Source organism: Pyrus communis, chromosome 2 (genome assembly GCF_963583255.1).
Source record: "Pyrus communis chromosome 2, drPyrComm1.1, whole genome shotgun sequence".
Lineage (NCBI taxonomy): Eukaryota > Viridiplantae > Streptophyta > Magnoliopsida > Rosales > Rosaceae > Pyrus > Pyrus communis.
Window position 1 is genome coordinate 3,592,217 of NC_084804.1, and position 26,982 is coordinate 3,619,198.

The 26,982-nt window shown below is 35.5% G+C and overlaps 1 protein-coding gene and 2 long non-coding RNA genes across 8 annotated transcripts; 1 reads left to right on the forward strand and 2 right to left on the reverse strand.

Annotated features, from left to right (window-relative positions):
- Positions 1 to 949: 949 nt before the first annotated feature.
- On the forward strand, positions 950 to 3,570 carry LOC137722755 (GDSL esterase/lipase At1g28610-like). The gene is made up of 6 exons (XM_068461841.1): positions 950 to 968; positions 1,331 to 1,609; positions 1,721 to 1,951; positions 2,280 to 2,428; positions 2,496 to 2,772; positions 3,045 to 3,570. The coding sequence occupies exons 1-6, from the start codon at positions 950 to 952 to the stop codon at positions 3,275 to 3,277; spliced, it is 1,188 nt and encodes a 395-aa protein (XP_068317942.1). The 3' UTR covers positions 3,278 to 3,570.
- A 9,388-nt stretch (positions 3,571 to 12,958) lies between these two features.
- On the reverse strand, positions 12,959 to 13,521 carry LOC137726765 (uncharacterized). The gene is made up of 2 exons (XR_011067692.1): positions 13,478 to 13,521; positions 12,959 to 13,120 (listed from the first exon to the last, which is right to left on the reverse strand). It is a non-coding gene; the product is annotated as an uncharacterized lncRNA (long non-coding RNA).
- A 29-nt stretch (positions 13,522 to 13,550) lies between these two features.
- On the reverse strand, positions 13,551 to 25,815 carry LOC137723790 (uncharacterized). 6 transcript variants are annotated; one of them, XR_011066965.1, is made up of 11 exons: positions 25,700 to 25,815; positions 20,008 to 20,072; positions 19,794 to 19,904; positions 19,510 to 19,682; positions 19,076 to 19,268; positions 18,798 to 18,870; positions 17,221 to 17,728; positions 16,935 to 17,015; positions 14,610 to 14,698; positions 13,751 to 13,813; positions 13,551 to 13,599 (listed from the first exon to the last, which is right to left on the reverse strand). It is a non-coding gene; the product is annotated as an uncharacterized lncRNA (long non-coding RNA). The 6 variants fall into 6 exon arrangements; XR_011066971.1 differs by having other exon boundaries at positions 19,076 to 19,135; positions 19,207 to 19,268; positions 19,794 to 20,072; XR_011066967.1 differs by lacking the exon at positions 20,008 to 20,072 and having other exon boundaries at positions 19,794 to 19,965.
- Between the last annotated feature and the right edge of the window lie 1,167 nt (positions 25,816 to 26,982).

Genomic DNA, 26,982 nt, shown 5'->3' on the forward strand with positions numbered 1-26,982 from the left:
TTATTGTGATAGTGTGTGATAACGTGAAAATATTAGCATCTTCTCTGGCTCGTCCGTCAAAAACGAGCATAGCTTAAAGAGTGAAATTTTCTTAATTCTTTTTATAATTTGGTTGCAGTTTTATTTATTTAGGGTTTCAGACACCCATTTTTTCCCTGGATGTGTTTAGTTTCTTGGAAAGAGATAAACTAAATTAAGTCTGAATTGGATGCTTGATTTGATTTAACTTCATTGACGAAGTGTTTCATTTGGTTCTTGTTTATCAGGAGATGATTTTGGGATAGTTTTGTTGAAAGGTTTGGCTTTGGTATGCATTCATATGAATTGTTTTACTAATTTTTCCATTTTGTATGTTTGGGCTTGATTTATTGTTCACTAATTCTCCAAACTCACTCAGTTTTCTGGTTCAACATTCAACAGAAGGGAGCAAACTTGTAAAAGAACGTGTCCAGCGAAAGAATTTGCAGAGATTCAAACTTACCCATGAGTAAAACTGCAAAAGATATAATTTACTGGAAAAAAAAATTAACATAAATGGGTCCTAGGATGACATGAGAGAGTCTCTCCCCAATCCTCATATTGGAGGCGGAAAGTTGAAGCTTATTTCAATAGAATAAAGAGAAAACTTGTTTACCCCATGTCGTGTCTACTCTTGCACCGGAGATTTTTCCGATCACTGACTTTCTCAGCCACAAACCACCACTGAGTTTCAAATCCTTCTTAATAACTGCTTTGTTTTTAATTAGGTAATTATTTTTTCTCCACAAAATATCATTATTTTGGCACAATTTATTGAATATTGCTCAATTTTGGGCGATAGAAGGTTTACGTTAACTCCTATACGAATGGCTGAAATTTAGGCAAGCAGATGACTTAAACAACGGCAACCTTCAAGTCGCCATTTAGCCGATGGTAACAAATTGTTGTCCGTTTGCATAGATGAGGGTAAATGTCCAGCTTAGACAATGGTAAAATTCCTTTGTTTGATGCCATTTTTTTAGAGCAGGCAGTTGTTTCCGAAGTGTAGAAATTGACGTACGTGCGGGTTAATAAGCAAATTAAGGGGTATCAGTATATAGAATTCCCCTAATAGACTTGTAGTTGGAAGGCAGCTATCTCCTCGCATAGACTTACAGTTGCAAGCTGCCGTTGACGTGGGGATTCTGTGGAATGAGAATATATAGCTTGACTACTTGGTTTCTGTAGTTTTCATGCATGCATTTGATTGAGACATGAATTTGTTGTTACCATATACGTGTACTTATTCACACACACACAATTTGTATATTAATATATATACATAACTGAAGCTGCGTGTAAGTGAGAGTAGGAGATAGAGAGAGATCCATTGCTTGGTATTTTCGGGCAAGTTTGACCATGAACGTCCTCCTCCTCGTCGGAACAGTTGTGATCATCCCGCATGCGCTTGGTTGCTACACTTCAATCATTGGCTTTGGGGATTCAACTGCTGATACAGGCAACTCATACCTCAATGCCCTTTACCACCATGACGAGCCTTTCCACTTCTTCTTCCCTCCATATGGGGAAGACTTCTTTCATCACCCCACCGGCCGCTGCTGCGACGGTCGTTTAATCATAGACTTCATTGGTATGTGCAATACATCCACTTATCTATATCTCATACCATTAAAAAGCCATACTAATCATATTTTTTTCATTTAACAAATAATCAGGTTCTTTTTGGCTTCATCTTTTGCAGCTGAATCTCTGGGACTTCCTCTTGTGCGACCTTATTTTGAAATCCTGAACGTCAATGAAACAGTGCGCAACTTTGAAGAGGGTGTGAATTTTGCAGTAGTAGGAGCCACTGCACTTGACACTGACTTTCTTGAACAAATGGGACATTATAATGAATTTACAAACTTCTCTCTAAGAATTCAAGTGGATTGGTTCAAAGGAATGTTATCACCTTTATGCAATACAGCTTCAGGTCAATTACCAAACTTTTTATGAGCATTTAGATTATGTGTCTAATTTCTCTAACTTTAACACTAAACGACATTTCTATCGTTTAGAATTATAGAGTAAACTTTTTGCTACAATTGTGGTGCAGTAAATTTTAACTAATTTTTCTTTCTAAGTAAGTTTCAATGATTGTGTTAAAATGCAAATTTACAATTTCAAGTTGTTTCTTGTCCCCATTTATCACATAAATAACAACTCCAATTAATAATTGTACTTGGGGCCTGAATGTGAAGGTTTCATCTTTGATGTGACTGATCAGTTACTCTTTTTTTTTTTTTATCTTTGATTTGCAGACTGCAGGGATCTCCTCTCAAGTTCTCTAGTTCTTATGGGACCGATTGGAGGCAACGATTACACCCATGCGTTGTTTGCAGGAGACAGTTTTCAAATTGTTCGAACATTTGTTCCAGTAGTGATGGAAGCAATGGCTTCAGCTATCAATGTAAGAGTTGAAATCATATAAATTGTAGGCTTCTATGATTTAATTTTATGGTTGCATTGCTCTGCAGGAGTTGATTGAGCATGGGGCATCAACACTTTTGGTACCAGGCAACTTTCCAATTGGTTGCCTCCCTACTTATCTTACATTCTATGAGGGTTCAGATGAGAGTGAATACGATCCTTCAACTGGTTGTCTTACTTGGTTAAACAAGTTTTCTGAGTATCACAATGAGCAGCTTCAGATAAAGCTAAGTCAGATTCGAAGCCTTCATCCTCATGTTAACATCATTTATGGAGATGTTTACAGTGCTACGTTACAACTGTATCAGTCTCCAAAACAATTTGGTACAACATCTCTCTAGCACTCATTTACTAATCATTTTAGTTTTTAGTTTTCGTTAAAAAATTTAAAAACAAACTAAAAACTAAAAGCAATGGCCACAAGTTTTCAATTTTTTGTAATAAAAAAAAAATTTTAAAAAACGAAATGATCATCAAATGACCTTAATATTTTTAATTAATTTTTAAGATTATTGTTAAAGGTACATGAAGTTTGGAAGTGTTTCAAATGTTGAACCTCTCAGTTTTCATAAATCATCGGATTCACGTCACTGCAGGATTTACTTGGGAAGCAACCAAAGCATGCTGTGGAGGAGGGGGGACATACAATTACAACTCATCAGCACAATGTGGTGTTCCACCGGCAAGTGCTTGTCCAAACCCTGAAGAGGCTATCGACTGGGACGGTCTGCACTGTACTGAAGGAGCCAACCGGTGGATAGCCAAGGCTTTATTATATGGAAATTATACCATTCCCCGCCTTAGTAACTCCTGTGTGTCACAACTGTGACTTGGCCTCCGATTTATTTTCCCATTTATATCACACAAGAATTTTATTGATGTCACTTAGTCAACTTAAGTTGCATCAATAATTTAAGGGGGCTTATACTTCAAGAAGTTAATTGTGTTTGGCTTTGCACCAGAAGCTATGTTATCAAATCTCGCTCTAGATGTGCTACTTGTATCATGTAAAAAAAAATTAAATAAAAAGGCCTCCATGGCTCCATGTCCCAATTTGGGATACACAGATAAACAAAAGCAAAAGAAATATAGCTTGTGTACACATCGTATGGTGTTATATTTTAGAGAGAATTTAGGATATTCTATTTATATTAGAAAAACTTTTTAAGGGTGTGGTAGAAATTTTTCTAAAACAAAACAAAATCCTAAATAGCTAAAATGACAAATTAGGAAAGAATCCTTCTTGGCTAGAGAAACACATCAATCACTTCGCACGCATGATTTGGGGTCGGTTTAGCTTTTGGACAATTTTGAAAAATAGGAAACTTGTAACTCTATCTCTTATGTTTTGAAGCATATGTTGTTGAGAATATGAATAACACATCAGGGAAATGAGGAACCTTGCATGTGCATATAAGTAATTGGGCTACTTCCTCTATTACCAATTGGTTTTATGGTAGAACCTTAACTTCGTCATAGTATCAGAGCAGGTTGTTCATTGTGTAAAGCCCAACGGCCATACATGTTTCACGTCACTCGATTTGTATTGTCCACGTGCTAAGCTTGAAAATTAGCCACGCATGAGGGCACCTATTGAGAATATGAATATCACATCGGAGAAATGAGGGACCTTGCATGGTAATTGGGCTACTTTTCTTATTGTTAATTAGTTTTATGGTGAAATCACAACTTATGTTGCTAGGAAAAATTGGGAAACCCTTCAAATCTTCACTCTCCCATATATGTGCAGTTCTAATAAGATTGATTTGCAAAATTGGAACGTTTTACTCCATGAAAAATTATGAAATTTAGACACAAAGACCTTCAACCTCTTAGCTTCCTTCTCTAGTTCTTCGGAAAGTCAATTTATCATAAAATAAACATCCTAAGTGTATAGATTGGCTAAAATTGAGAAAAGGAAAATACTAAAGCTCTTTATAATTCACTTTCTTAACAAAATTTAGAATAATTGACATAAAAATACAGAACATAATAAACCTATATATGCTATATAGTTTAAAGTATAATCCTACCATACCACATTTGATATTAATGGTGTTGAAGCCATAGCATAAAAATATTAATTTTTAGGTTAGTTTATGATTTTTAATTGCCATATTTCACATAAGAAATGAAATTTTTTATTAGTAAGCCTATTTTTAAGGATAATAAGAGCTAATAGATGTTAAATAAACTCATCACTTTAACCAATATTATATTTAATAGTAATAAATTAAATTTTCCATATCACAAATGGTTCCTTATTTTATTCACTTGAAAGCTTTGAAGGCTAGAAATCTAGAAAACATAACATAAAATTATTGCTTCAAATTACTACATTCAAGTTTTTACTATTATATAACTTTATGTAGGCAACATAGGATTAAAAACTTAATTTTGTAGTAATAATTTTAACTTAATCCACCCATCGAATAATTTCTGGCTACGCCATTGTGTATACGTACATACTAGCGTAACGAGGGAACTTGTGCTCCTGCTCATGGCTCATAGGACCATCACCGCCACTAGAAATTCAGAAAAATGTCTAGTTGAAGACGTCTATAATATTTAAAGCTCCAACTGCAAAAAAGCATCATAAGCACGTAGCTAGAAATGTATTATAATAACTCAAGGCTTCAGTATGGTGTCGAAGCAACAACTAAGGCCACCGGTGTATGTTACATCAGTAATACATCACTGAGCGGTCACATTCATCCATGCATGCGCCAAATTGCCCCTAACATCTTAGCTCAATAATATCATCGTATATAAAATTTGCCACCTCATGCATCAATAACTTACAATTACATTCATACACACACATGAGAGTTTGATAATAACATCTAACAATTTACAGTTACTTACATACGTCTAAGCATCTAATATTAATATTTTTATATTATATATTAGTCATTAAAAGCCATTGTACACAAAACTTTGTCACCTAATTAATCGTGGGGCCTCGTGGCAAGCATTGATAGAAGAAGGGGCCGTGGAGTTGGTGGTGCCTGGAAACTTGCCAATTGGGTGTTTAGCCGCATTGACTTTGTTGCAAACCCCCAATTGGATCGGCAGCCTGTAGAGATCATACGCAAACTGGGATGATATTCACTTCACAGAAGCAGCTATCGCTACATTGCCAAGGGCTTGATCCATGGCCAATTTACCAAACCCATATAGCTTGTATTTGATCAGCTACTTTGCTTTTATCCTATAATCATTATTGTTTTGATAAATAAAGAACGAGACATTTTAACTTTGAGATTTCTTCCAAAATTTAAAAGAGAGTCATCCATGGCCATTTTACCACACCCCTCTACCTTATATGATGGTTAGTTACTGCGTTAGACAATTAGAGATGTTACAGTGTCAATATTTAATCGGTATGTCAACAAGAAGATTGGCCAAATATAAAGTCAAAATCAAGAAAGTATAAACACTAAATATGTCATGTTTTCGCCTTTGAGTCATCAAATAACTAATATAAATGGTTAACCTCTCACTTTGTTGCAAACATTAATCAGCATTGTCGTGATGAGTATTGTAAACACAAGAAACAGAATTCGACGACAGCCTGTTTTTAGGTATAATATTAATCTAGCTATCTACCTACAACTAGATCAATCAGTACTCTATAAAACACATTCCTTTCACATTTAAAAGTTTCCAGAGACTGAACCACAAGGACATGTTTCTCGTTGTGGTGCAATTTCCGTTTCTGGGTTTGCTACTTTGCTAACCACATATGGTATGTTTGACGTTTAAAAGTCAAAGGCGGCGGAAGGTTTGGTGGTGCAAAAACTAACTACTAGTATGTTTTACTTTGACAAGTCCTTGGTGGAAGGTTTGGTGGTGAAGAGATAAACGACACGACGCTTTCACAAACAACAGTATCTTTGATGTCGTTGGTAGGATAGGAAATAAAAAGGAAAAAGGAAAAACATAATGGAGATGCGGGTATCGATGCCCGTACCTGTTGCATGCTAAGCGAGCGCTATACCATCTGAGCTACATCCCGGTGGACTTCCAACCTTTCCATTTAACTAATATCAAAATAAACAATGGTTCTTCAATTTCTAATTTGGAAAGTGTTATTTGCACTCCAAAAATCTCATTCTACACTCCTCACAAGTGTATTTTTCTTTCCTAATATAGAAAATTTGGAGTGTAGAATGAGATTTTTGGAGTGCTAATAATAATTCCCAATCTTTTTTGTCAATAAAAAGAAGGTAAAAAAAACTATTGAGTCTTGTATCACAACAAAAAGGTTAAGGATAGTAATATAATTTTACAAAACAAAATTTTGTTGTTTTTTGTTTAAGCCTCACTTACACATAATTTTAACATCTCTAATAATAATAATAATAATAATAATAAAAATAAAAACTTCTCCCACTCTCTCCCTTTCTCCTTCAATTCTAAAAGCAAAAATAGAAAATTTTACACACAATTTGTGTGTGGACATATACTAATATTTGATTAAACGAAGACTTCAAACATATACAAAAATACTTCACGTCGTTAGTTAATTGTATTAAAAGTCTTAATCATGTATGTTCATCTTAATTTGGCCGTCCGACGTCCCATCTTCATCTTCACCTTGATCATCACTAATCAGTTTAACATAATGTTGTTTATGTATAAAATCCTAGCCTTTTATGTATGCTGTCGACCTTATGCACTCTAATTTCAGCAACTACCGTTCAACCTTAACCTTACAAAGCAAAATTTTGCTTCAAGAAAGGTGACAATATCAGCATTCCCTGCAAGAAAAAAGCATTAATAGGCACATACTGGGATGGTATTCACTTAACAAAAGCAAACTGGGATGGTTAACCCCTCACTTTGTTGCAAACATTAATCAGCATTATCGTGACGAGTATTGTAAACACAAGAGACAGAATTCGACAACAGCCTGTTTTTAGGTATAAAATTAATTTAGCTATCTACCTACAACTAGATCAGCCAGTACTCTGTAAAACTCATTCCTTTCACATTTAAAAGTTTCAAGAGACTGAACCACAAGGACATGTTTCTCGTTGTGGTGCAATTTCCGTTTCTAGGTTTGCTACTTTGCTAACCACATATGGTATGTTTGACATTTAAAAGTCAAAGGCGGCGGAAGCTTTGGTGTTGCAAAAACTAACTAGTAGTATGTTTTACTTTGACAAGTCCTTGGTGGAAGGTTTGGTGGGGAAGAGATAAACGACACGACGCTTTCACAAACGACAGTATCTGATGTCATTGGTAGGACAGGAAAGACATTTCACTTTAGTTTCCTTGCTTTCTTTAGGAATGATACGAAGAAAAGGAGAACCAAACACAAAAATCTGACTGCACAGATATCAAATAAATTTTCTTATATGCGTAACCTACGAGCCACTTTCCTTTTCTTTGGTATTACACGGTTTAAGACAAAACAATCAGAAATATAATATTAATTGATCAACTTATAAATACTAACCCACCCTAGCACTCAAGAATTTAAATATAATTAGAATCGATCATCATCCTCATGGTGCATCAGCACCCAAGGGCACCTTCCAACTGAGTATACTTTTCCATTTCCTAGTGTTAAAGAAGAATTTCATGAGGATCCTCGCCGCATCCTCTTTGTGAGGATCATGGGGATTCTTAAATCATATTCGTACATCGTACATCGTGCGGTCAAAAATCATTATAAATTTTTTATTTAAAATTGAATATAAACAGTACCTGACGAAAACTGTTTATATTCAATTTTAAATAAAAAATTTACAATGATTTTTGACCGCATGATGTATGATGAACATATGTGATTAAAGGATTCTTAGGATCTTCACAAAGAGAATCCGGCGAGAATCCTCTATCTTAAAAGAATTGATAGAGTTGGTGGAGATAAAACAACTTTATGAAGCATTTCAGAGTTGACCAAGTAATTGAACCAACTAAGGACAATTAACATATACTTTTTTTTTGTTGATAATTAAAGGGCCGTTTGATAATATTTTGTTTTTAATTTTTAATTTTTATAAAAAAATTGAAATTTTGTTTGGTAATTATTTTAATTAAAAATGAAAACTTGAAAACTAAAAAGTGAAAACTCAATAATAAATTTTGAAAACTCAATGAAGCAGTTCTCAATGTTCATTTTTTTCGAAAACTTAATACTGAAAGTAGTTACTAAAAAAGACTTTCGTTTTCAATTTCAAAACAGTAAAAACAAAAAATATTATCAAACGACCCCTCAATAATTTAACATAAGCAGTAAGTTACGTGGATGTTCCCCACATTAGCTAGCAACATGAGTGTTTGAGAGAAACACCATGACATGATGACATTACAACAACTACACAAAAACATGTCTGCTAGCTTTTGTTACATTGGTCGGTTCCTTGATTTAGTGTACGTACATACTAGCGTAACGAGGGAACTTGTGCTCCTGTTCATAGCTCATAGGACCATCACCAGTATTATTTTAATTGCAATTTTCCCCAAATCAGCACCGCCACTAGAAATTCAGAAAAATGTCTAGTTGAAGACGTCTATAATATTTAAAGCTCCAACTGCAAAAAAGCATCATAAGCACGTAGCTAGAAATGTATTATAATAACAACTCAAAGCTTCAGTATGGTGTCGAAGCAACAACTAAGGCCACCGGTGTATGTTACACCAGTAATACATCAATGAGCGGTCACATTCATCCATGCATGCGCCAAATTACCCCTAACATCTTAGCTCAATAATATCATCGTATATAAAATTTGTCACCTCATGCATCAACAACTTACAATTACATTCATACACACACATGAGAGTTTGATAATAACATCTAACAATTTACAGTTACTTACATACTTGTAAGCGTCTAATATTAGTATTTTTATATTATATATTAGTCATTAAAAGCCATTGTACACAAAACTTTGTCACCTAATTAATCGTGGGGCCTTATGGCAGGTATTGATAGAAGAAGGGGCAGTGGAGTTGGTGGTGCCTGGAAACTTGCCAATTGGGTGTTTAGCCGCATTGACTTGTTGCAAACCCCCAATTGGATCGGCAGCCTGTAGAGATCATACGCAAACTGGGATGGTATTCACTTCACAGAAGCAGCTATCGCTACATTGCCAAGGGCTTGATCCATGGCCAATTTACCAAACCCATATAGCTTGTATTTGATCAGCTACTTTGCTTTTATCCTATAATCATTATTGTTTTGATAAATAAAGAACGAGACATTTTAACTTTGAGATTTCTTCCAAAATTTAAAAGAGAGTCATCCATGGCCATTTTACCACACCCCTATACCTTATATGATGGTTAGTTACTGTGTTAGACAATTAGAGATGTCACAGTGTCAATATTTAATCGGTATGTCAACAAGAAGATTGGCCAAATATAAAGTCAAAATCAAGAAAGTATAAACACTAAATATGTCATGTTTTTGCCTTTGAGTCATCAAATAACTAACATAAATGGTTAACCTCTCACTTTGTTGCAAACATTAATCAGCATTGTCGTGATGAGTGTTGTGAACACAAGAAACAGAATTCGACGACAGCCTGTTTTTAGGTATACAATTAATCTAGTTATCTACCTACAACTAAATCAATCAGTACTCTGTAAAACTCATTCCTTTCACATTTAAAAGTTTTGAGAGACTGAACCACAGGGACATGTTTCTTGTTGTGGTGCAATTCCCATTTCTGGGTTTGCTACTTTGCTAACCACATATGGTATGTTTGCCGGTTAAAAGTCAAAGGCGGCGGAAGGTTTGATGGTGCAAAAACTAACTAGTAGTATGTTTTACTTTGACAAGTCCTTGGTGGAAGGTTTGGTGGTGAAGAGATAAACGACACGACGCTTTCACAAACGACATTATCTTTGATGTCGTTGGTAGGACAGGAAAGACATTTCACTTTAGTTTCCTTGCTTTCTTTAGAAATGACTAGAAAATATTCCCGCACTTTGCTGCGGGACCTTGAATGCACCAGCCTTAAGTGCATGAATAAGACACATTTAACCTGAATAAATTAAACATAATTCTGAAAGAACAGAGGGATAGATAAGTGACACACTTTCTTGATTTTTCTTGTAAAACTCAAAGCTTACTGTCCAAAACCAAATAATTTGTACCATTTACATGTTTGTGCAACATATGCCTTACACTGGAAAAACATCAAAAATCGAATACAAATTTGTAAATCATTGACAGATTTTGTTTTACATTTTTATAATCAAATCAAGTGGGGCAATGTAACACGCAAAATTACAAACTTGAAGCAAGCACAGAGAGCAGAAATTAAGATGTAGAGATATCCTCAAACTTGCAACATACTGTATGGAAGATAATCGTAGAGGTTTGTGAAGCAAACTGCGGCATGAGTTACAGTCAATTGAACAAAAGCATAGTAGTTTAAGTAAAAAATGCATGATGAAATGGATTCATAGTTTTCATGCATGACACAACCTTGTATTATTCCATAAGTCAACTTAATATCATTCCACAAAGTGAAATTATAATGCTTACTTGTCACAGAGAGGGCAATGCCACAATGAAGGCATATGGTGAAACATACTAACCTGTAGCATTCATTGCACTTTGTAGCCAATATGATTTTGCCTATCTGATGGCATCTGCTAACACAAAAAAGACCACAAAAGGAACGCCAAGTCTACTTTGATTCTTATGTCATGCGATAAATAGAACAGATAGATGATGTTTTCCATATCAATAGCATACCAAGAAATGTAAAGGACACAATACAGTAGCTTACTAATTCAAAAGATTAAATGAACTATAAATGGACCAGTGGTTAATTGAACAAATTCAATACAACTGAACCACATTCTAATTTTACGCTAAGCACTACATTGCCAAGAAAAGTGCTCATATTGGTGTGAATGTAAGAAAAATGAGTTACCACTATCCACTGCTCATTTTGCTAAATGAAACACCTGGAATCTATTCATTTCAAGTAAAAATCCAGAACAGAGAGATGGAGATATCGGACGTTGAAAAGTAATTAAATTGTCATCTTAACAATCGATTTAACCTATATACACCTACAGGTATCAAATTCGATCTTAGATAAAAATAAAGCTGCTGATGAGATAATTGATTCCTGGTGTGAGTAATCACTTCAACTTTTTATGGCAATGATTACTTAAAGTTCTCATGCATACTCAATTGATCAATAATATCGACAATATATCCATCATTTCAGAAGGGTCATTACTGAAGGCCTTGATAAGCATTCTGAGAAGAAACCATTATAGTATCTGTGCGTAGTATATGTATTTGTGGGTGTTTATCTGAGTCCATCATTCGTTTGTGCTATGAGTATTTAGGAGTGTAAGTTCGTGTGTACTTGCCAAAAAAATATAATTTTTACTTTCAGTCGATCAAATAAAAACTTATTCAAATATAACACTATTTGGTTTTGAGACTCCAAGTATTGGCAAATAAAAAATAAATAAAAGTAAAAATTAAAAAAAAAAAAAAGACTCCTAGTTTTCTCCCAATGTTAAGATTTAATAGTCATTTTTGCTTGGCTTAATGATAATTTCTATCAATTGATCATTGGTCTAACGAATCTCCACATTCGTTGCAACCCCCAAGGTATACTACCCCTGCTGGCGGATACAAACACCCTAATAAACATGGTTTTAAATATTAGTCTCATTATGATATATTTGGTACTGTCATAGATAGAGAGATTAATAAAAGACCTCTCGCAATGGTACTGTGTCATAGTAATAATTTATATTACTTCTTTTATTATAACCAAACCTATACCAGTTTGTAATATTCAACCGACTTTAAACATTTTGGATTAGAACACGGGCAAATGAAAAAATAAGTTAATGCAAAATCTTTAGCACCTCAACTTGCAAAATATTTGCAATATATTGAGATCTATCACAAACAAAACAATGTCGAAACCAAAGCTACTAACTCCCAACACAATCAAAACTACATAGAGGAAAGAAGAAATGAAGCTTAAAAAACTAAATTAGGGAAAAGAGTTGGAGAAGCAACAACTGACATTATTTACCAAGGCTTTGCAAGGTCGGCAATATAATGGATATGCTTCCCAAGAGCTTCAACTAAAGCTTGATAAATTGTTGAAATGGGTTGGAGCATAAGTAATTTGAGTGCCTTCTTTCTGACTACCAAAAAAAAAAAAAAAAAAAAATTTAAGATTAGATATTACAAACTGATGTACACATAGTAATAGAATCAGTGTTAATTTCTCCATTTTATAGCAATACCTCATAACAAATCATCGTCGACAAACGAAATGAGTTTTAGTTTTTGAATTAAAAAAGCCAAAACACATTTTCAGAGAGTCCGCTAGCCAGAGGAAATCAGAATAGCCAATAGCAGACAAATGCAGAAAAAAAAAAGATAGAAACAAATAGAATCATTCAAATTTTGTATACTGTTAGTTTCTCAAGCAGCCTTTACATATTCAATCTCCAAAACCCACAATTTAAACTAAAACCCACAAATTTAAACGAAAAACTCTATAAAATCATGAAAAATTTAATAAAATCCAAGTATTTTAATCACAAATTCGATCATACAAATCTTCACATCCAATAAGTCAGGTACCTAGCTTCGTTGCAAAATCGTATCTATACATGCCAAAGCTCAAATTTCCTTGCAGCTGCCTTGATTCCGTAAGTCCTGATTCAAGCAGACTTGAAAAAAGGTTTTCGAAAATAGGAACAATATTGATAACAAATAAGTTGGAAAACGTTTGCAAACAAAAGTTATTGCAAGAAGCTCAAGCATTTTCTATAAAACTACTTTTACTAAATAGTTGGTAATGAATTAAAATGCTTGACCAAGAAACTAAAAGAGACGTTGCGCAAAGAAATTATACATATTTGAAAAGAACTGAACCGATTGAAAATTTTTGATGGAAAAAACTGATGACAGGATTTTAGGCATCAATATTTCTTAATCCTAAAATGTTTCATCGATACAGCTTACAAATTTTTGTATTTGCATGTATTATGTTTAAGAAATGATATATATTACCTAAGTTTCATAAGACAAAAAACTTCAGAACTTCATTCATTTTATAAAATAGAATAAAAAACATGACTTAAACTTTTAAGGCACACTCCAATGTTGATAGTGGGTTGATTCGTGGCTACCAACTGTAAATGTTAAGTTATGTTACATGTTTAATTGTTTGGTAAATGCTAAGTTATGTTATTATGTATGATGGCTTGCCAAAGACTGAATAAAAAATAAACAGTGAAGAGTTAAAACTCAAAGTTGAAATTCCATCTTCTATGTCCAACTCACCTTTCTTAATCTTTTCTGAAGAAATAAACAGAACTTTTCTTGTACTCTTCTTTAACCACTGCACTGAAAAATAAACACACATTGCTGTTTAAATATTAAAACTGAAGACCTTTAAATTCATAAGTTATCCAAAACTTAATAAGCTAGTCCAAATAACATTCATCACGACAATAGCACTAAAATTAACCTGTTTTGTTTCTGAACATTTTCTTAGCAATCAAGTGGAGGAAATCTATGTTAAACTAAGCAGGCAGTGGTGGTTAATTCATGTTCTTTAAATTTATAATTTTTTTAACATGTGAGTTGATCATTACTTTTTTTAATTTTCTTTGGAAATGCGGTCAGATCATGTTGACTGAAACAATTGTCAACATGTTATTGTAGAATATATTATAGCAAGGAGAAAACAATTTAACACTCGAAAACCTGCAAGCCAGTGGCTCCAAGACGAAAAAAAACTGTACAAACCAACCCAAATCAACTAAGTTACAAAACAACTAAATATGCAAACAACATCAGAGTCTGCAGTGATCTAGTTTTTTATTTTGTAATTAAATTTAATCTCAATTTTTTGCCCAACAATGGAACCATCAGAGGTTGTACAGCAATAGTGCACAACAGTTTAGTAAACACCATAAGAGAATGGGGATAAATTGAATATTAATGCATACACATCTATCAGAATAGTAAAACTAAAAGAAACTAAACATGTAACATAATTCACACCAATAAACCATCATTCAATTTGAATTTTGAAGTAATCTGTCCATATTGCCTTAAACTATTTAACCAAAAGAGAACAAATTTACTGGAAAAATTCTAATTTCTCCTAATATGTTAGTGGAGAACAATTTCTTACATGTTTCAATATATCCACAAAAATGGTTCTTTTTCCTTAGGAATCTGACATGGACACCTGCAACTCCCCTATAGTAATAAAAAAACAACCTGAAAAATTAAAAGGAAATGATTAGACCCAATACTCTCTGATGAATTCCAACAAATTGAATAGGGGTTTAGATAAATAGGCAGAAATAAAAAAAAATGCATTCAAATACACGAACAAAAGATATTAAAACACCAAAAAATCAAGAGAAATCAACTTCGCAGTAAACTCTAGATCCCAAAACAAAAAAATTATTCCTTCTCTATTCCCTAGCTAGCCACCACTCTCAAAATTCCTCAATCCCTTATATCTCACAAAGAGAAACACATGCATGTCCATTTCAGCTCTTAAAACTGAAAGAAATGTTACGGTTTCTTAGTTTCTTGCCCAAATCCACCAATTTGAATCAAATCTTTGCAACACAGATGTGAAACAGATACACAAAACACCAACATTACAACGGTTTTTTTTTTTCCATTCAAAGCATTGCATAACTGAGAAAGCTATATTTGTAAGAAAGAATAAAACCTTTTTACAAAACACACTGAAAAACCTCACATTTATAAAGACTGGAAGTTTTTGCTCTAATTTAGTTTCCTTTATCTGTTTAAAGTTAATTTCCTCTCTCTGTTTTACAATTCTATTTACACATATTTACAACGATATTTACAACTCTTTTGCAAGAATCACATACTCGACAAAAATTCGAACCCATAAATTCGAAATTAGCAATGTTATTTCTTACCCCCCAAAGACATTCCAAGTCTTAATGGTTACATTCGTTAGTGAAGAAAGCTACACCACTCGAATGACAAAGATTAACGTATACGATAACGTTATACTTAGTTAATTTGTAAAATGATAATAACTTATTCTAATAACCTTAACATTATACTTGGTATGCTTTGTAACAATCCGAATTTCAATATAACCCTAATTAAGGAGTGTCTAATAACATTAAATAAAATTATTACTAATAACGTTAAGGATATATGATCAGTAAAATGATCGTAACGTTATACTTGGTATGCTTTGTAAAATGATTTTAATAATCGTAACATTAATTTTTATTCTAATGATGTTATTGGTTTATAAATAACGTTAATGAAGATTCTTGTTTTTGGCGTGTGTCAATGAATATTGTTTTGTTACGTCATTTTATTACTTAACATTATTAGTTAAATTTAAATACATAATGTTATGATAAAATGATGATTTAAACTTAACGTTATTGATAACAGCATATTAAGTTTCAAAAAACAACATTGAACTTAACTAAGTTTGATGTGAGGATTATGATGATTGTAAATCATGGATCTATGCTCTAATCTGTGCATGACACACAGCATACACATTTTAAAATAAACAATAACAATCACAAAAGAACCAACAGAGTGAAGGCATAAAAATCTGAGGCATGTGGCATCATCTATCAATGAAGAAAAATCAGATGCATTATGTATTGTAGAGGAATAGATAACTGAGAATTCCATTCACAGAGTCACCACCACAACAAAGAATAGATGCATGAACAAAAACATGCATAACACATAGTGTGTTTTTTGCAGAGAGGTTGTAACACTGAAAAAGCAGCAGAGCAAGAGGAAAAAGAGGAGAGCAAGGTGGTAGCCAAAAGAGAAAAACAGAGTTATCAAATAGCAATCAGCACAAAATATCTTCTTAGGTCTCCTAATTTAATAATTTAGACTCAAAATACATTCTATCAGATGTCTTTCCGGATCCATGTTTTGAGAACGATGGTATTGTCCAAGGAGAGCGGGACTTTTCCTTTCTGAAAAAAGGAAGCCAACAGCAATCATGAATAAAAGTGGGTAGAGAATATGAAATTCTACTTGTCTTTTCTTGTGGCTTTGGCAAATGGGTTTTTTTTTGTTTTTGTTTAAGGCAATGGACAGCAGCAGAAAAGGGGGAGAGCAGACAGGCAGCAGATAAGCTGCAGAAAAGCAGGAAAAAGGAAGCAGAAAAGCAAGAAATAATCAAATTGGACTCGAACTTACCAATTTTTTATTCAAATAAACTAAAAAAAGGAGTTGGAATCAAACTAAACCTGAAAAATATCATATATCCAATATTAAGTGTATACACCTATAAACTAATCTTTAAATATACTTTAAAATAATATAGATCAATGTAATCTAAAATGTTATTATATTCATTACGGGAATACCAAATTGTAAAGTTAACTCTAAAAAGTAAGGCCTGTGGAAGACATATGTATTATATAGCAACTTCATTTCCATCAGAGAGTACACATCATTGAACAAACTAAGAAGATACCTGTTGTAAATCGAGCAACTTCCTCTCAAGATCTCTAACAGCATCATGTGGCTCTTGAATTTCGGCCAGAGCGTCCATTATCTACAATTTGATACACAATTTTGGAAATGATCAATCTTAATCAGAAAATTAAGTGTTTGTACAACCCAAGCTAGAAGAGTTAGGAGCTTAAAATTAATTGTTCAAGATGTCAAAAAATGGTGTCAAGTTTGTGAGAGAATGCACAATTTCAATAGTAAAAAGTGCTTATTTGGGGGCAGAGAATAAAAAAGGATATTTGACAAACCTGGCCTCCCCCTTGTTCTTGGATTGGCTTCTGGAAAATTTGTTCAGTGTCTCTCGTCTCGATTAATCTTTCAATTGTCTGTACAAAGTTAAATAATTAGAAAATGAGCTTTCACAGTGGTATAGATATACCGTAATTTCAACAGTGCAATAAGTTTTACCTCTTCATCAGTTCTTGTGCGCATCACTGACATTCACACAATGCAAGAGAAATAAACTATAAAATCAGATCATGGAAATTCAAGTAGAAGCTCCACAAATAGCAACCACTGATGAGTGGCAAGTGAGGGGTTCAAACCTGTAAAAACTTGCCTCTCGACAACATTACGATACTCTTGATGGATGGTGTCCCTTAAGAGTCTGCATGTTTTAAGTTCAAAATTTAGCGACGTAGGAAACAAAGATTATGAGATTAAAACAAAACTGACCAAAAAGGATACAGACCCGGCGACTTAAAAATCGATTCTAATAAAATTGAAAACCCAGTAATTCTGGCAGTCACCATACCACTGAGAAAACATCAAAAAATGAACACCAAAGAAGTCAATCACTGAGAAAACATCAAAAACCAAAATCAGATGCCAAAAATCAATAAAAATAAAATATGAGTTTTATTAATCGGGTAGTGAATCAATAAAATAGCACGAATGCTGGTTCAAAAAGAAAAAAAAAAAAAAAACCTTGATAGCAAAGGACTGCAAAGGATTGTTTCATAGAAAGTAAAAGAATAAATTGAATCAACTGAACATGCTTCTTGCCAACCAACAAAGTAAAACACAGGGAAACAACCATTTCTTTTATCCCATTTGTCCAACACCACCCGCATTTCAAACAAAAAGGAAGAGTTTAATAACTAATAACTTCAGGCACTTTCCAATTGTCAGCTAGCATGATAAAGACCATGGATAATTTATTGTGTTCATTTTCCTGCCATCTTAAGTGACCAGAAACTGAAAATTTCTTATCAAATGTGTTAATGCTGCAATATATAGGATGAAGGAGAAAATTCCAGTGAAGATTGGTTGAGGAAATTGACAGTGTCACTACTCGCCTTTGGAATGATGTCTTTTCTGGAAACCCTTTCAAAGTGTTTAGGATCCAAAAACTTGTAATCGATTAGAGTGTGCCGATTAGGGTGATTTGCTATCTAAGACTCACTTGGGAGTTGGGAGCGAAGTTATAAGTTGCAAGCTCTTGAAATGCAGTAATGAATTTGGATAATATTGGACATGGAAGAAAATATCACATGCACAGCAAGCTACAGCGACCATAAGAAGAAGAAGAAGAAGAAGAAGAAGATCTAAGCAAAAATCATGAATCCAACTCAAAAAGGAAATCATCCAAATAACATCTCAAACCAGAACCCAAATCAAATGCACCAAATCTCACAAATAAATTATACAAATTGACATATTGGTAGAAACCCAACAGAGATTTTAGAGAGAGAGCACCAGAGGGAGTGAGATATGGTTGTACCTGGAAAACCAAAAATAAATTATATAAATTGACCTTAACATTTGTTGACTCTAACAAACTGATACATAATAACAGTTGTTTAGGATATAGCTATGGGTGTACCTGGAAATATTAAAATTCACCATGCAAGCCGTATTCGTGGAGGACTTGCTCTAGTTCTTCCATAGTGATATACCTGATAATCAGAATGCATTTTGGCAACATTGTTATAAATAAGATGTTGAAATTTAAGAGCATTATGTAAAAGATATTAAAAAAAAAAAAAAAAAAAACCCCATCTATTGTGATCTCTGCATACCCCGGCTGTCTCGTAGGAGAAGCCATGAACAGTGGCAGTAGAATCAAGCAACCAAGTTATGAAATACGAATTTAAAATGTACCTATTTACTGTGTCTGTAATGAATCTGTGAAATCAAATAGCTAAACCCTAAAAAGCACCACTGCAAATAGCATAAAAAAATTGAAATTAACCCTAAAGAAATTGGGAGAGAAGAATATGAAAAGGGAATACCTTTCGGCCCTTTGAGTTATTGGAAAAAAACCCAACAGAGCAAAAGCCTCCAACTTCAAAGACTGTTGTGGGATTTTGAAGAGAGCAAGAGAGAGAGAAAATATCAGAAGAAATAAAGCAAGAGAGGGGGAACCAAAAGGGGGAAGAAGAAGAAGAAGAAGAAGCAGCAAAAGCGAAGCAGAGGAAGAAGAAATAAGGGGAAAAAAGGACGACTGAAATTTAGTACGCAACCATATACTTATAATAACAACTAATCAAATAGAACTAAAAAAAATATGGAGGAATCATATCAGTCACACTTACCAAGTATTGAAAGATATCATTTCGAGCAACAAAGTCAGTGTCACAGTTAACTTCAATAATAGCAGCCTTGTTCTCATTCTGAGCCAGAGCCAGCAAGCCCTCAGCAGCCATCCGAGATGACTTTTTCGACGCCAAAACCTTCCCTCTCCTCCTCAATTCCTTCTGCGCAGCCTCTGCATTTCATTAAAGAAACCAACTTTGATAAGGATTAAAATATATACACACACACACACATAACCGATTCAAATTAGCATAAACAAAAATGGGAAGAAAGGGGTTCTGACCAATGTCCCAATTGCTATCAATGAGAGCAGCCTTAACGTCTTTGATCGGTGCACTGGTTCGGTCCCATAATTATATGGTTCTATTCGCATATTCAGACTTCAAAATAAAATCTGGCAGTTGTTTGCGCTTGTAAACAATTTCTCTTTACAAAACTACATAAATTGTAATGACCTAAGAAATCAAAATTTGATTAGGCATTAGAAACAATGTTACCTTTTGGAGAGAAGGATGCTCAACCAAATGAAAGCCCAAATTTAAAACAGCAACCGAATGAGAATCTGACATTATAAATCCGTAAGAAGCATGTAGTGCGTCTAATTTAAAAAGTCTCTCACACATATGTAATTGCACATAGCATGCCAGATTAAAAAAAAAACACCTAGATACCAAAGGGCTGTTGGGGTTTAAAAATGCTTCACTACTTGGAGAGGTTTATCTTACAAAGAAAAATGTAACGCAGCGGAATTGATAGGCAAGAGAAAGAAAGAATTCTCAAAGTATTACACAAGGTTTTTATTCACTCACAAACTTAGTACAAAAGGAAACACTCAAACACTCTTAGAAGCTTTGTTGCTTCTTCTTACTTCTTACTTGACACTCTCACTTCTTGCTACTTGCTCTCTTGGTTGTTCCAAATGGTGTGGATGCCTTCTCCTTTTATAGGCATGGATGGAACCTTGGAGAAGCATGAAAACATCATGCTAGAGATATCTAGATAATTCCACTACCTTCCTAAGCTAGAATTATCTACACTAATCTTGTATGTTGGTGGAATCCTCACCATTCTTCTAGACTCTTCCACCAACTTGAACTTTGCTAGAATTCTCTAGCATGTGCATGGATCTTTCTTTGTGTATGGGCCGGATCAATTATCTTTGGGCCAAGACAAGATTACAATTCAACATCCCCCCTTAATCTTGTCTTGTGACGCCAACTGAGTTTCTTAGTCTGACAAAGTCTTCTTGTTTGAGTGGCTTGGTGAATATGTCGGCAACTTGGTCTTGAGACTTCACGTATTCCACTTGCACATCCTTTCTTGCAATGCACTCTCTTAAGAAATGATAACGGGTATCTATGTGTTTGCTCCTGTCATGGAATACTGGATTCTTTGCTAGAGCTATTGCAGACTTGTTGTCGACATAGATCTTTGTTGGCTCTTCTTGTCGCATTCTTAATTCTTTCAGCAAGTTTCTCAGCCAGATTGCATGGCAGACACATGAAGTAGCAGCTACATATTCAGCTTCACAGGTAGAGAGAGTGACAATCGGTTGCTTCTTCGACATCCATGTGAATGCAGTGTCTCCCATGAAGAACACAAATCCAGTAGTGCTTTTTCTATCGTCGGAATCTCCTGCCCAATCACTGTCGCTATATCCAACAAGTTTGTAGTTATCAGAACTTGAATAAAACAAGCCAAAGTTAACAGTACCTTTGAGGTATCGAAGAATTCTTTTGGCCGTTTTCAAATGTGTAGTGGTGGGATTCTCCATGTGGCGACTGATTAATCCGACAGCATAGAGAATATCTGGTCTTGTGCAAGTCAAGTAGCGCAAGCTTCCAACTAGGCTTTTGAAAAATGTTGGATCTACACTTTCTCCTTTGTCATACTTGGTTAGTTTGACTCCGCACTCCATTGGTGTGCTCACGGGCTTGCAGTCGTCCATTTTGAACTTTTTCAGTATCTCCTTTGTGTAGCTTTCTTGGGAGATGAAAATTCCTTCTTCGTTCTGCTTGACTTCAATGCCTAGGTAATAAGCCATCAACCCGATGTCGGTCATCTCAAATTCTTTGGTCATCACTCTCTTGAACTCTTCAAACATGCTTGGATTACTCCCGGTGAAGATTAGATCATCCACATATAAGCACACAATCAAAATATCTCCATCTTTGACTTTGACGTAGAGAGCATGTTCATGAGGGCACTTGATGAAGTTGTTTTCCTGAAAGTACTTGTCGATGCGACTATTCCATGCTCGTGGCGCTTGTTTTAACCCATAGAGGGCTTTCTTCAGCTTCAGAACTTTGTCTTCATGCCCTTTGATCTCATAGCCTGACGGTTGCTGAATGTAGACTTCTTCTTCAAGGACTCCATTTAGGAAGGCGGACTTCACATCCATTTGTTGAATCTTCCAACTGTTTTGAGCTGCCAAAGAAATTAGTAATCGTATAGTTTCCAACCGAGCAACGGGTGCGAATACCTCATCATAGTCGATTCCGGCTCTTTGACTATAGCCTTTCGCCACTAGTCTTGCCTTGTATCTTTCGACCTCTCCATTGGCATTTTTCTTTGTCTTGTACACCCACTTGACTCCGATGGCTTTGTGTCCTTTCAGAAGAACAGTGAGTTCCCATGTATCATTCTTCTGGATTGCTTCAATTTCTTCATCCATTGCTTTCCTCCACTTAGTATCTTGCACTGCTTCTTGGAAGTCGACTGGCTCACAATCAGCAAAGAGACAGAAAAGTGTAGGATTATCAAGTCTTTCAGTTACCTCATAAAGATCTCGTATACTTCTTGTGCGTGGTACTTCTCTTTCATTTAGACTCCCACTTGACAATACTGATGCTGATGAATTACCATGATTGGTTGATGTTGGTGAAGTAGGTGGAGTAGTGGATTCTTGTTGAACCTTTCTTACTTGCTCCATCATCCCTTGTTCATTCTCTTCTTCAAATTGAGGAAAGAAGTGAAGATCACCTGCATGTGGGCCAAAATCCCATTCTCCTTCTTCATCGAACATCACGTCTCGACTGATCACCGTCTTCCCATTGTTTGGATTATACAGCTTATAGCCTTTTGAATTGGTGGCATAGCCGATGAAGATGAACTTCTCACTTTTGTCGTCGAGTTTGGTTCTCCTCTCGTCTGGTACGTGTACATGGGCTATGCTTCCAAAAACTCTTAGATGAGAAATACCTGGTTTTCTTCCACTCCATGCTTCTTGTGGAGTTTTTCCCCACACACTTCTTGTTGGAGACCGATTGGATAGGTAGACAGCACATGCTACAGCTTCTGCCCACAATTCCTTAGGCAATTTCTTACTTTTGAGCATGCTTCGAGCCATGTCGAGGATGGTTCGATTTTTTCTTTCCGCCACTCCATTTTGTTGAAGGGATCTTGGAACTGTCAAAGGTCGACGGATTCCATTTGCTTCACAAAACTCTTGAAATTCCTTCGAAGTGAATTCTCCTCCTCGATCAGATCTCATGGCTTTGATCTTGCAACCACTCTCCTTTTCTACAGCGACTTTGAACTTCTTGAATGCTCCAAAGACTTCTGATTTCTGCTTCAAGAAATACACCCAGGTTTTTCTTGAAAAATCATCAATGAAGAGAAGGAAATAATTATTTTTACCTAAAGAGCTTGGTTTTATTGGACCGCACACATCGGTGTGAATGAGCTCGAGTGGCTTCTGGGCTCTTGTGGTCGACTCCTTTGGAAAGCTTTTCCTGAACTGTTTCCCAAGTAAACATCCTTCACAAACTTGATCAGGGTGGCTGATGCACGGTAAGCCTCGCACCATCTCCTTCTTAGATAATAACTCCAATCCCCCAAAGTTAAGATGCCCAAAACGAAGATGCCAAAGCCAAGATATGTCTTTGTAACATATCTTGAGACACTTTGCAACATCGTTTTGAATGTTCATGGGAAACATTCTATTTTTTGACATTTTCGCCTTGGCAAGTAATCTTCCTTTGTCATCTCTAAGAAAAAGGATATAATTTTTCGTATGAAAATCATAACCTTTTTCTAAGAGTTGACCCAAACTCAAAATGTTGCTTTTCATATTGGGCACGTAGTAGACATTTGAAATTAATTGGTGACCGCCATTTTCCAAGGGAATAAGGATGTTACCTTTTCCTTTTACGGGTATTTTGGATTCATCTCCAAAAGAAACGTTGCCACTCACTGATTCATTGAGCTCTACGAAGATGCTTCTTCTTCTGCACATGTGGTTGCTAGCGCCGGTGTCAAGGTACCATGTATAGTCTTGGTCTCCATCATTGTTCTTGCATGCTAGTAGCACAACACCATTCTCTTTTTTCTCTTCTTTCACATAATTGACCTTCTCATCAAGTCTGCTGTTTGGAGCTCTACATTCCCAAGCATAATGCCCAAACTTTTGACAATTATAGCATTGAACTTGAGATTTTTCATACCTTGAGTTTGAGCGTCCTCTTCCGCGACCTTTTGTTGAGCTTTCTCCTCTTTCGTAGTTGCTATGGTTGTTTAAGTTCCAACCACATCCACGCCCATGTCCACGTCCGCGACCTCGACCACGACTTCTTCCGTATCGGCTTCTCTCGTTGTCGAAGCTTTCTTCTTTCTTCTTTGGCTGAACATGCGTCTTAAGGAGCTGCTCATCATTCCCTTGCCTCTTCTTATGTTTCTCTTCATATGCTTGTAGTGAACCCATTAATTGCTCTATACTAATTTCTTCCAAGTTTTTAGTTTCTTCAATTGTCACGACAATGTGCTCGAACTTGGGGTCCAACGAGCGTAGTATCTTCTCCATAATTCTAACATCTTCTAACTTTTCTCCGTTTCTTTTTAATTGATTGGAAACGGCTAAGACTCTTGAGAAATAATCAGAGAGTGACTCAGACCCTTTCATTTGTAGAGATTCGAACTCACCTCTTAATACTTGAAGACGAACCTTTTTCACTTGTTCGGCTCCTTTGTAAGAGGTTTGAAGCTTCTCCCACGCTTGCTTGGCAGAGGTTGCACTCGAGACCTTCTCAAAGCCATTGTCATTTAATGCTTGGTAGATAAGGTAGAGAGCCTTCTTGTCTCTCTTTCTTGAATCTTTCAAACTCTCCTTCTGGGGTTGAGACAGAGTAGCTTCATCTTCTGGCTCAGTGTAGCCTTTCTCCACGACTTCCCAGACATCGTGTGCACCCAAAAGGGCCTTCATTTTGATACTCCAATTATCGAAGTTGTTGCTGTCGAGCACTGGAACTTGGAAGGCTGCCATAGCATTGCTAGCCATAGCTCTGGTACCACTTTGTTGGGGTTTAAAAATGCTTCACTACTTGGAGAGGTTTATCTTACAAAGAAAAATGTAACGCAGCGGAATTGATAGGCAAGAGAAAGAAAGAATTCTCAAAGTATTACACAAGGTTTTTATTCACTCACAAACTTAGTACAAAAGGAAACACTCAAACACTCTTAGAAGCTTTGTTGCTTCTTCTTACTTCTTACTTGACACTCTCACTTCTTGCTACTTGCTCTCTTGGTTGTTCCAAATGGTGTGGATGCCTTCTCCTTTTATAGGCATGGATGGAACCTTGGAGAAGCATGAAAACATCATGCTAGAGATATCTAGATAATTCCACTACCTTCCTAAGCTAGAATTATCTACACTAATCTTGTATGTTGGTGGAATCCTCACCATTCTTCTAGACTCTTCCACCAACTTGAACTTTGCTAGAATTCTCTAGCATGTGCATGGATCTTTCTTTGTGTATGGGCCGGATCAATTATCTTTGGGCCAAGACAAGATTACAATTCAACAAGGGCTGCAAAGGATTGCTTTGTCATAGAAAGTAAAAGAATAAATTGAATCAACTGAACATGCTTCTTGCCAACCAACAAAGTAAAACACAGGGAAACAACCATTTCTTTTATCCCATTTGTCCAACACCACCGGCATTTCAAACAAAAAGGAAGAGCTTAATAACTAATAACTTCAGGCACTTTCCAATTCTCAGCTAGCAAGATAAAGACCATGGATAATTTATTGTGTCCATTTTCCTGCCATCTTAAGTGACCAGAAACTGAAAATTTCTTATCAAATGTATTAATGCTGCAGTATATAGGATGACGGAGAAAATTCCAGTGAAGATTGGTTGAGGAAATTTCTTATCATCGCATACAGACAAAACAATATAATATCCATCATACCTTAACAACAGAGGCTCCGGTAGCAAACTTTTTCCCCAATTTCTTTGAAGCATCCCTAAGTTTGACATTTGAATTGTAATCAAAGAAACCGTGTTAATTATGGTAGGAACAAAATAAGAATCTCCAAATAGAAAGACAAAGGATGTAAAGTAGCAGATTGCTCACCAAAAAGCTCCAGCCCTTTCACAGTGGTGATAGAACTGCCAAGGGGGCAACATCAGATGGAGAGGAGCAAAGCAGCTGGATGCCCAGCCTTTGACACGATCTGGACGATGGAAAAAAGGTTTGGGATTTGTCTTGCATATGATTCTCTATTAATATGATTCATCACATGAAAATGAGAAGAAAATTGGAACTTTACACACAAAAATTAAAAGAGCCATGTTCAAAAGAGTTTTCTAATTATCTCGAGGAGAGGAGGTCACCCAACATGACCAAAAGCAATATTTCTTTTACTACAGCTATTAAACATCAATTTCCATCTGACAACAAAGCTTAAATTACATGGATAATATTTATGGTGATAAACTGAAAACACAACCTGACGTGATCCACTCATTGATAATGCACCAATTTGAAGAGCAACCACACAGGCATGGTCATATTCTCTCTCCCTGTTCACAGACAAAAAATACAAAAGGGGGTTTAAGAGGTGTACCTGTAGTGAGTGAGTGAGTGAGCGAGTGAGTGAGCGAGTGATGCTGCGACTGTGAGAGGCTGAGAAGAACACGGAGATGGGATCGAAGAAGATCAAGGATCTGCAGCAATGGCGCTGAGATGCCCACTCTTCCCTTTCCTTCTCTCTCTGTCGCTCTGTTTCTGTCTCCCTCTCTCCCTCTCCCTCTCCCTCTCCCATCTCTATCTCCATCAGCATGGCCTCCCAAGGGCACCTTCCAACTGAGTACACTTTTCCATTTCCTAGTGTTAAAGAAGAATTTCATGAGGATCCTCGCTGCATCCTTTTGTGAGGATCATGGATTCTCAGATCACAGCAGTTCATCGTATATCATTCGATCAAAAATCATTATAAATTTTTCATTTAAAATTAAATATAAACAATATCTGACGAAAACTGTTTATATTCAATTTTAAATAAAAAAATTTACAACAATTTCTGACCGTATGATATACGATGAACGGATGTGATTAAAGGATCCTTAGGATTCTCACAAAAAGAATCCGAAATCCTCTCTCTTAAAAGAATTGATAGAGTTGGAGGAGATAAAATAACTTTACGAAGCATTTCAGAGTTGACCAGGTAATTGAACCAACTAAGGACAATT

Coding starts and splice junctions, on each gene's coding strand:
- LOC137722755 (XM_068461841.1), top strand. Junction 1,952..2,279: donor TTTATGCAATACAGCTTCAG/GTCAATTACCAA, acceptor TTTGATTTGCAG/ACTGCAGGGATCTCCTCTCA. Junction 2,773..3,044: donor TCAGTCTCCAAAACAATTTG/GTACAACATCTC, acceptor ACGTCACTGCAG/GATTTACTTGGGAAGCAACC.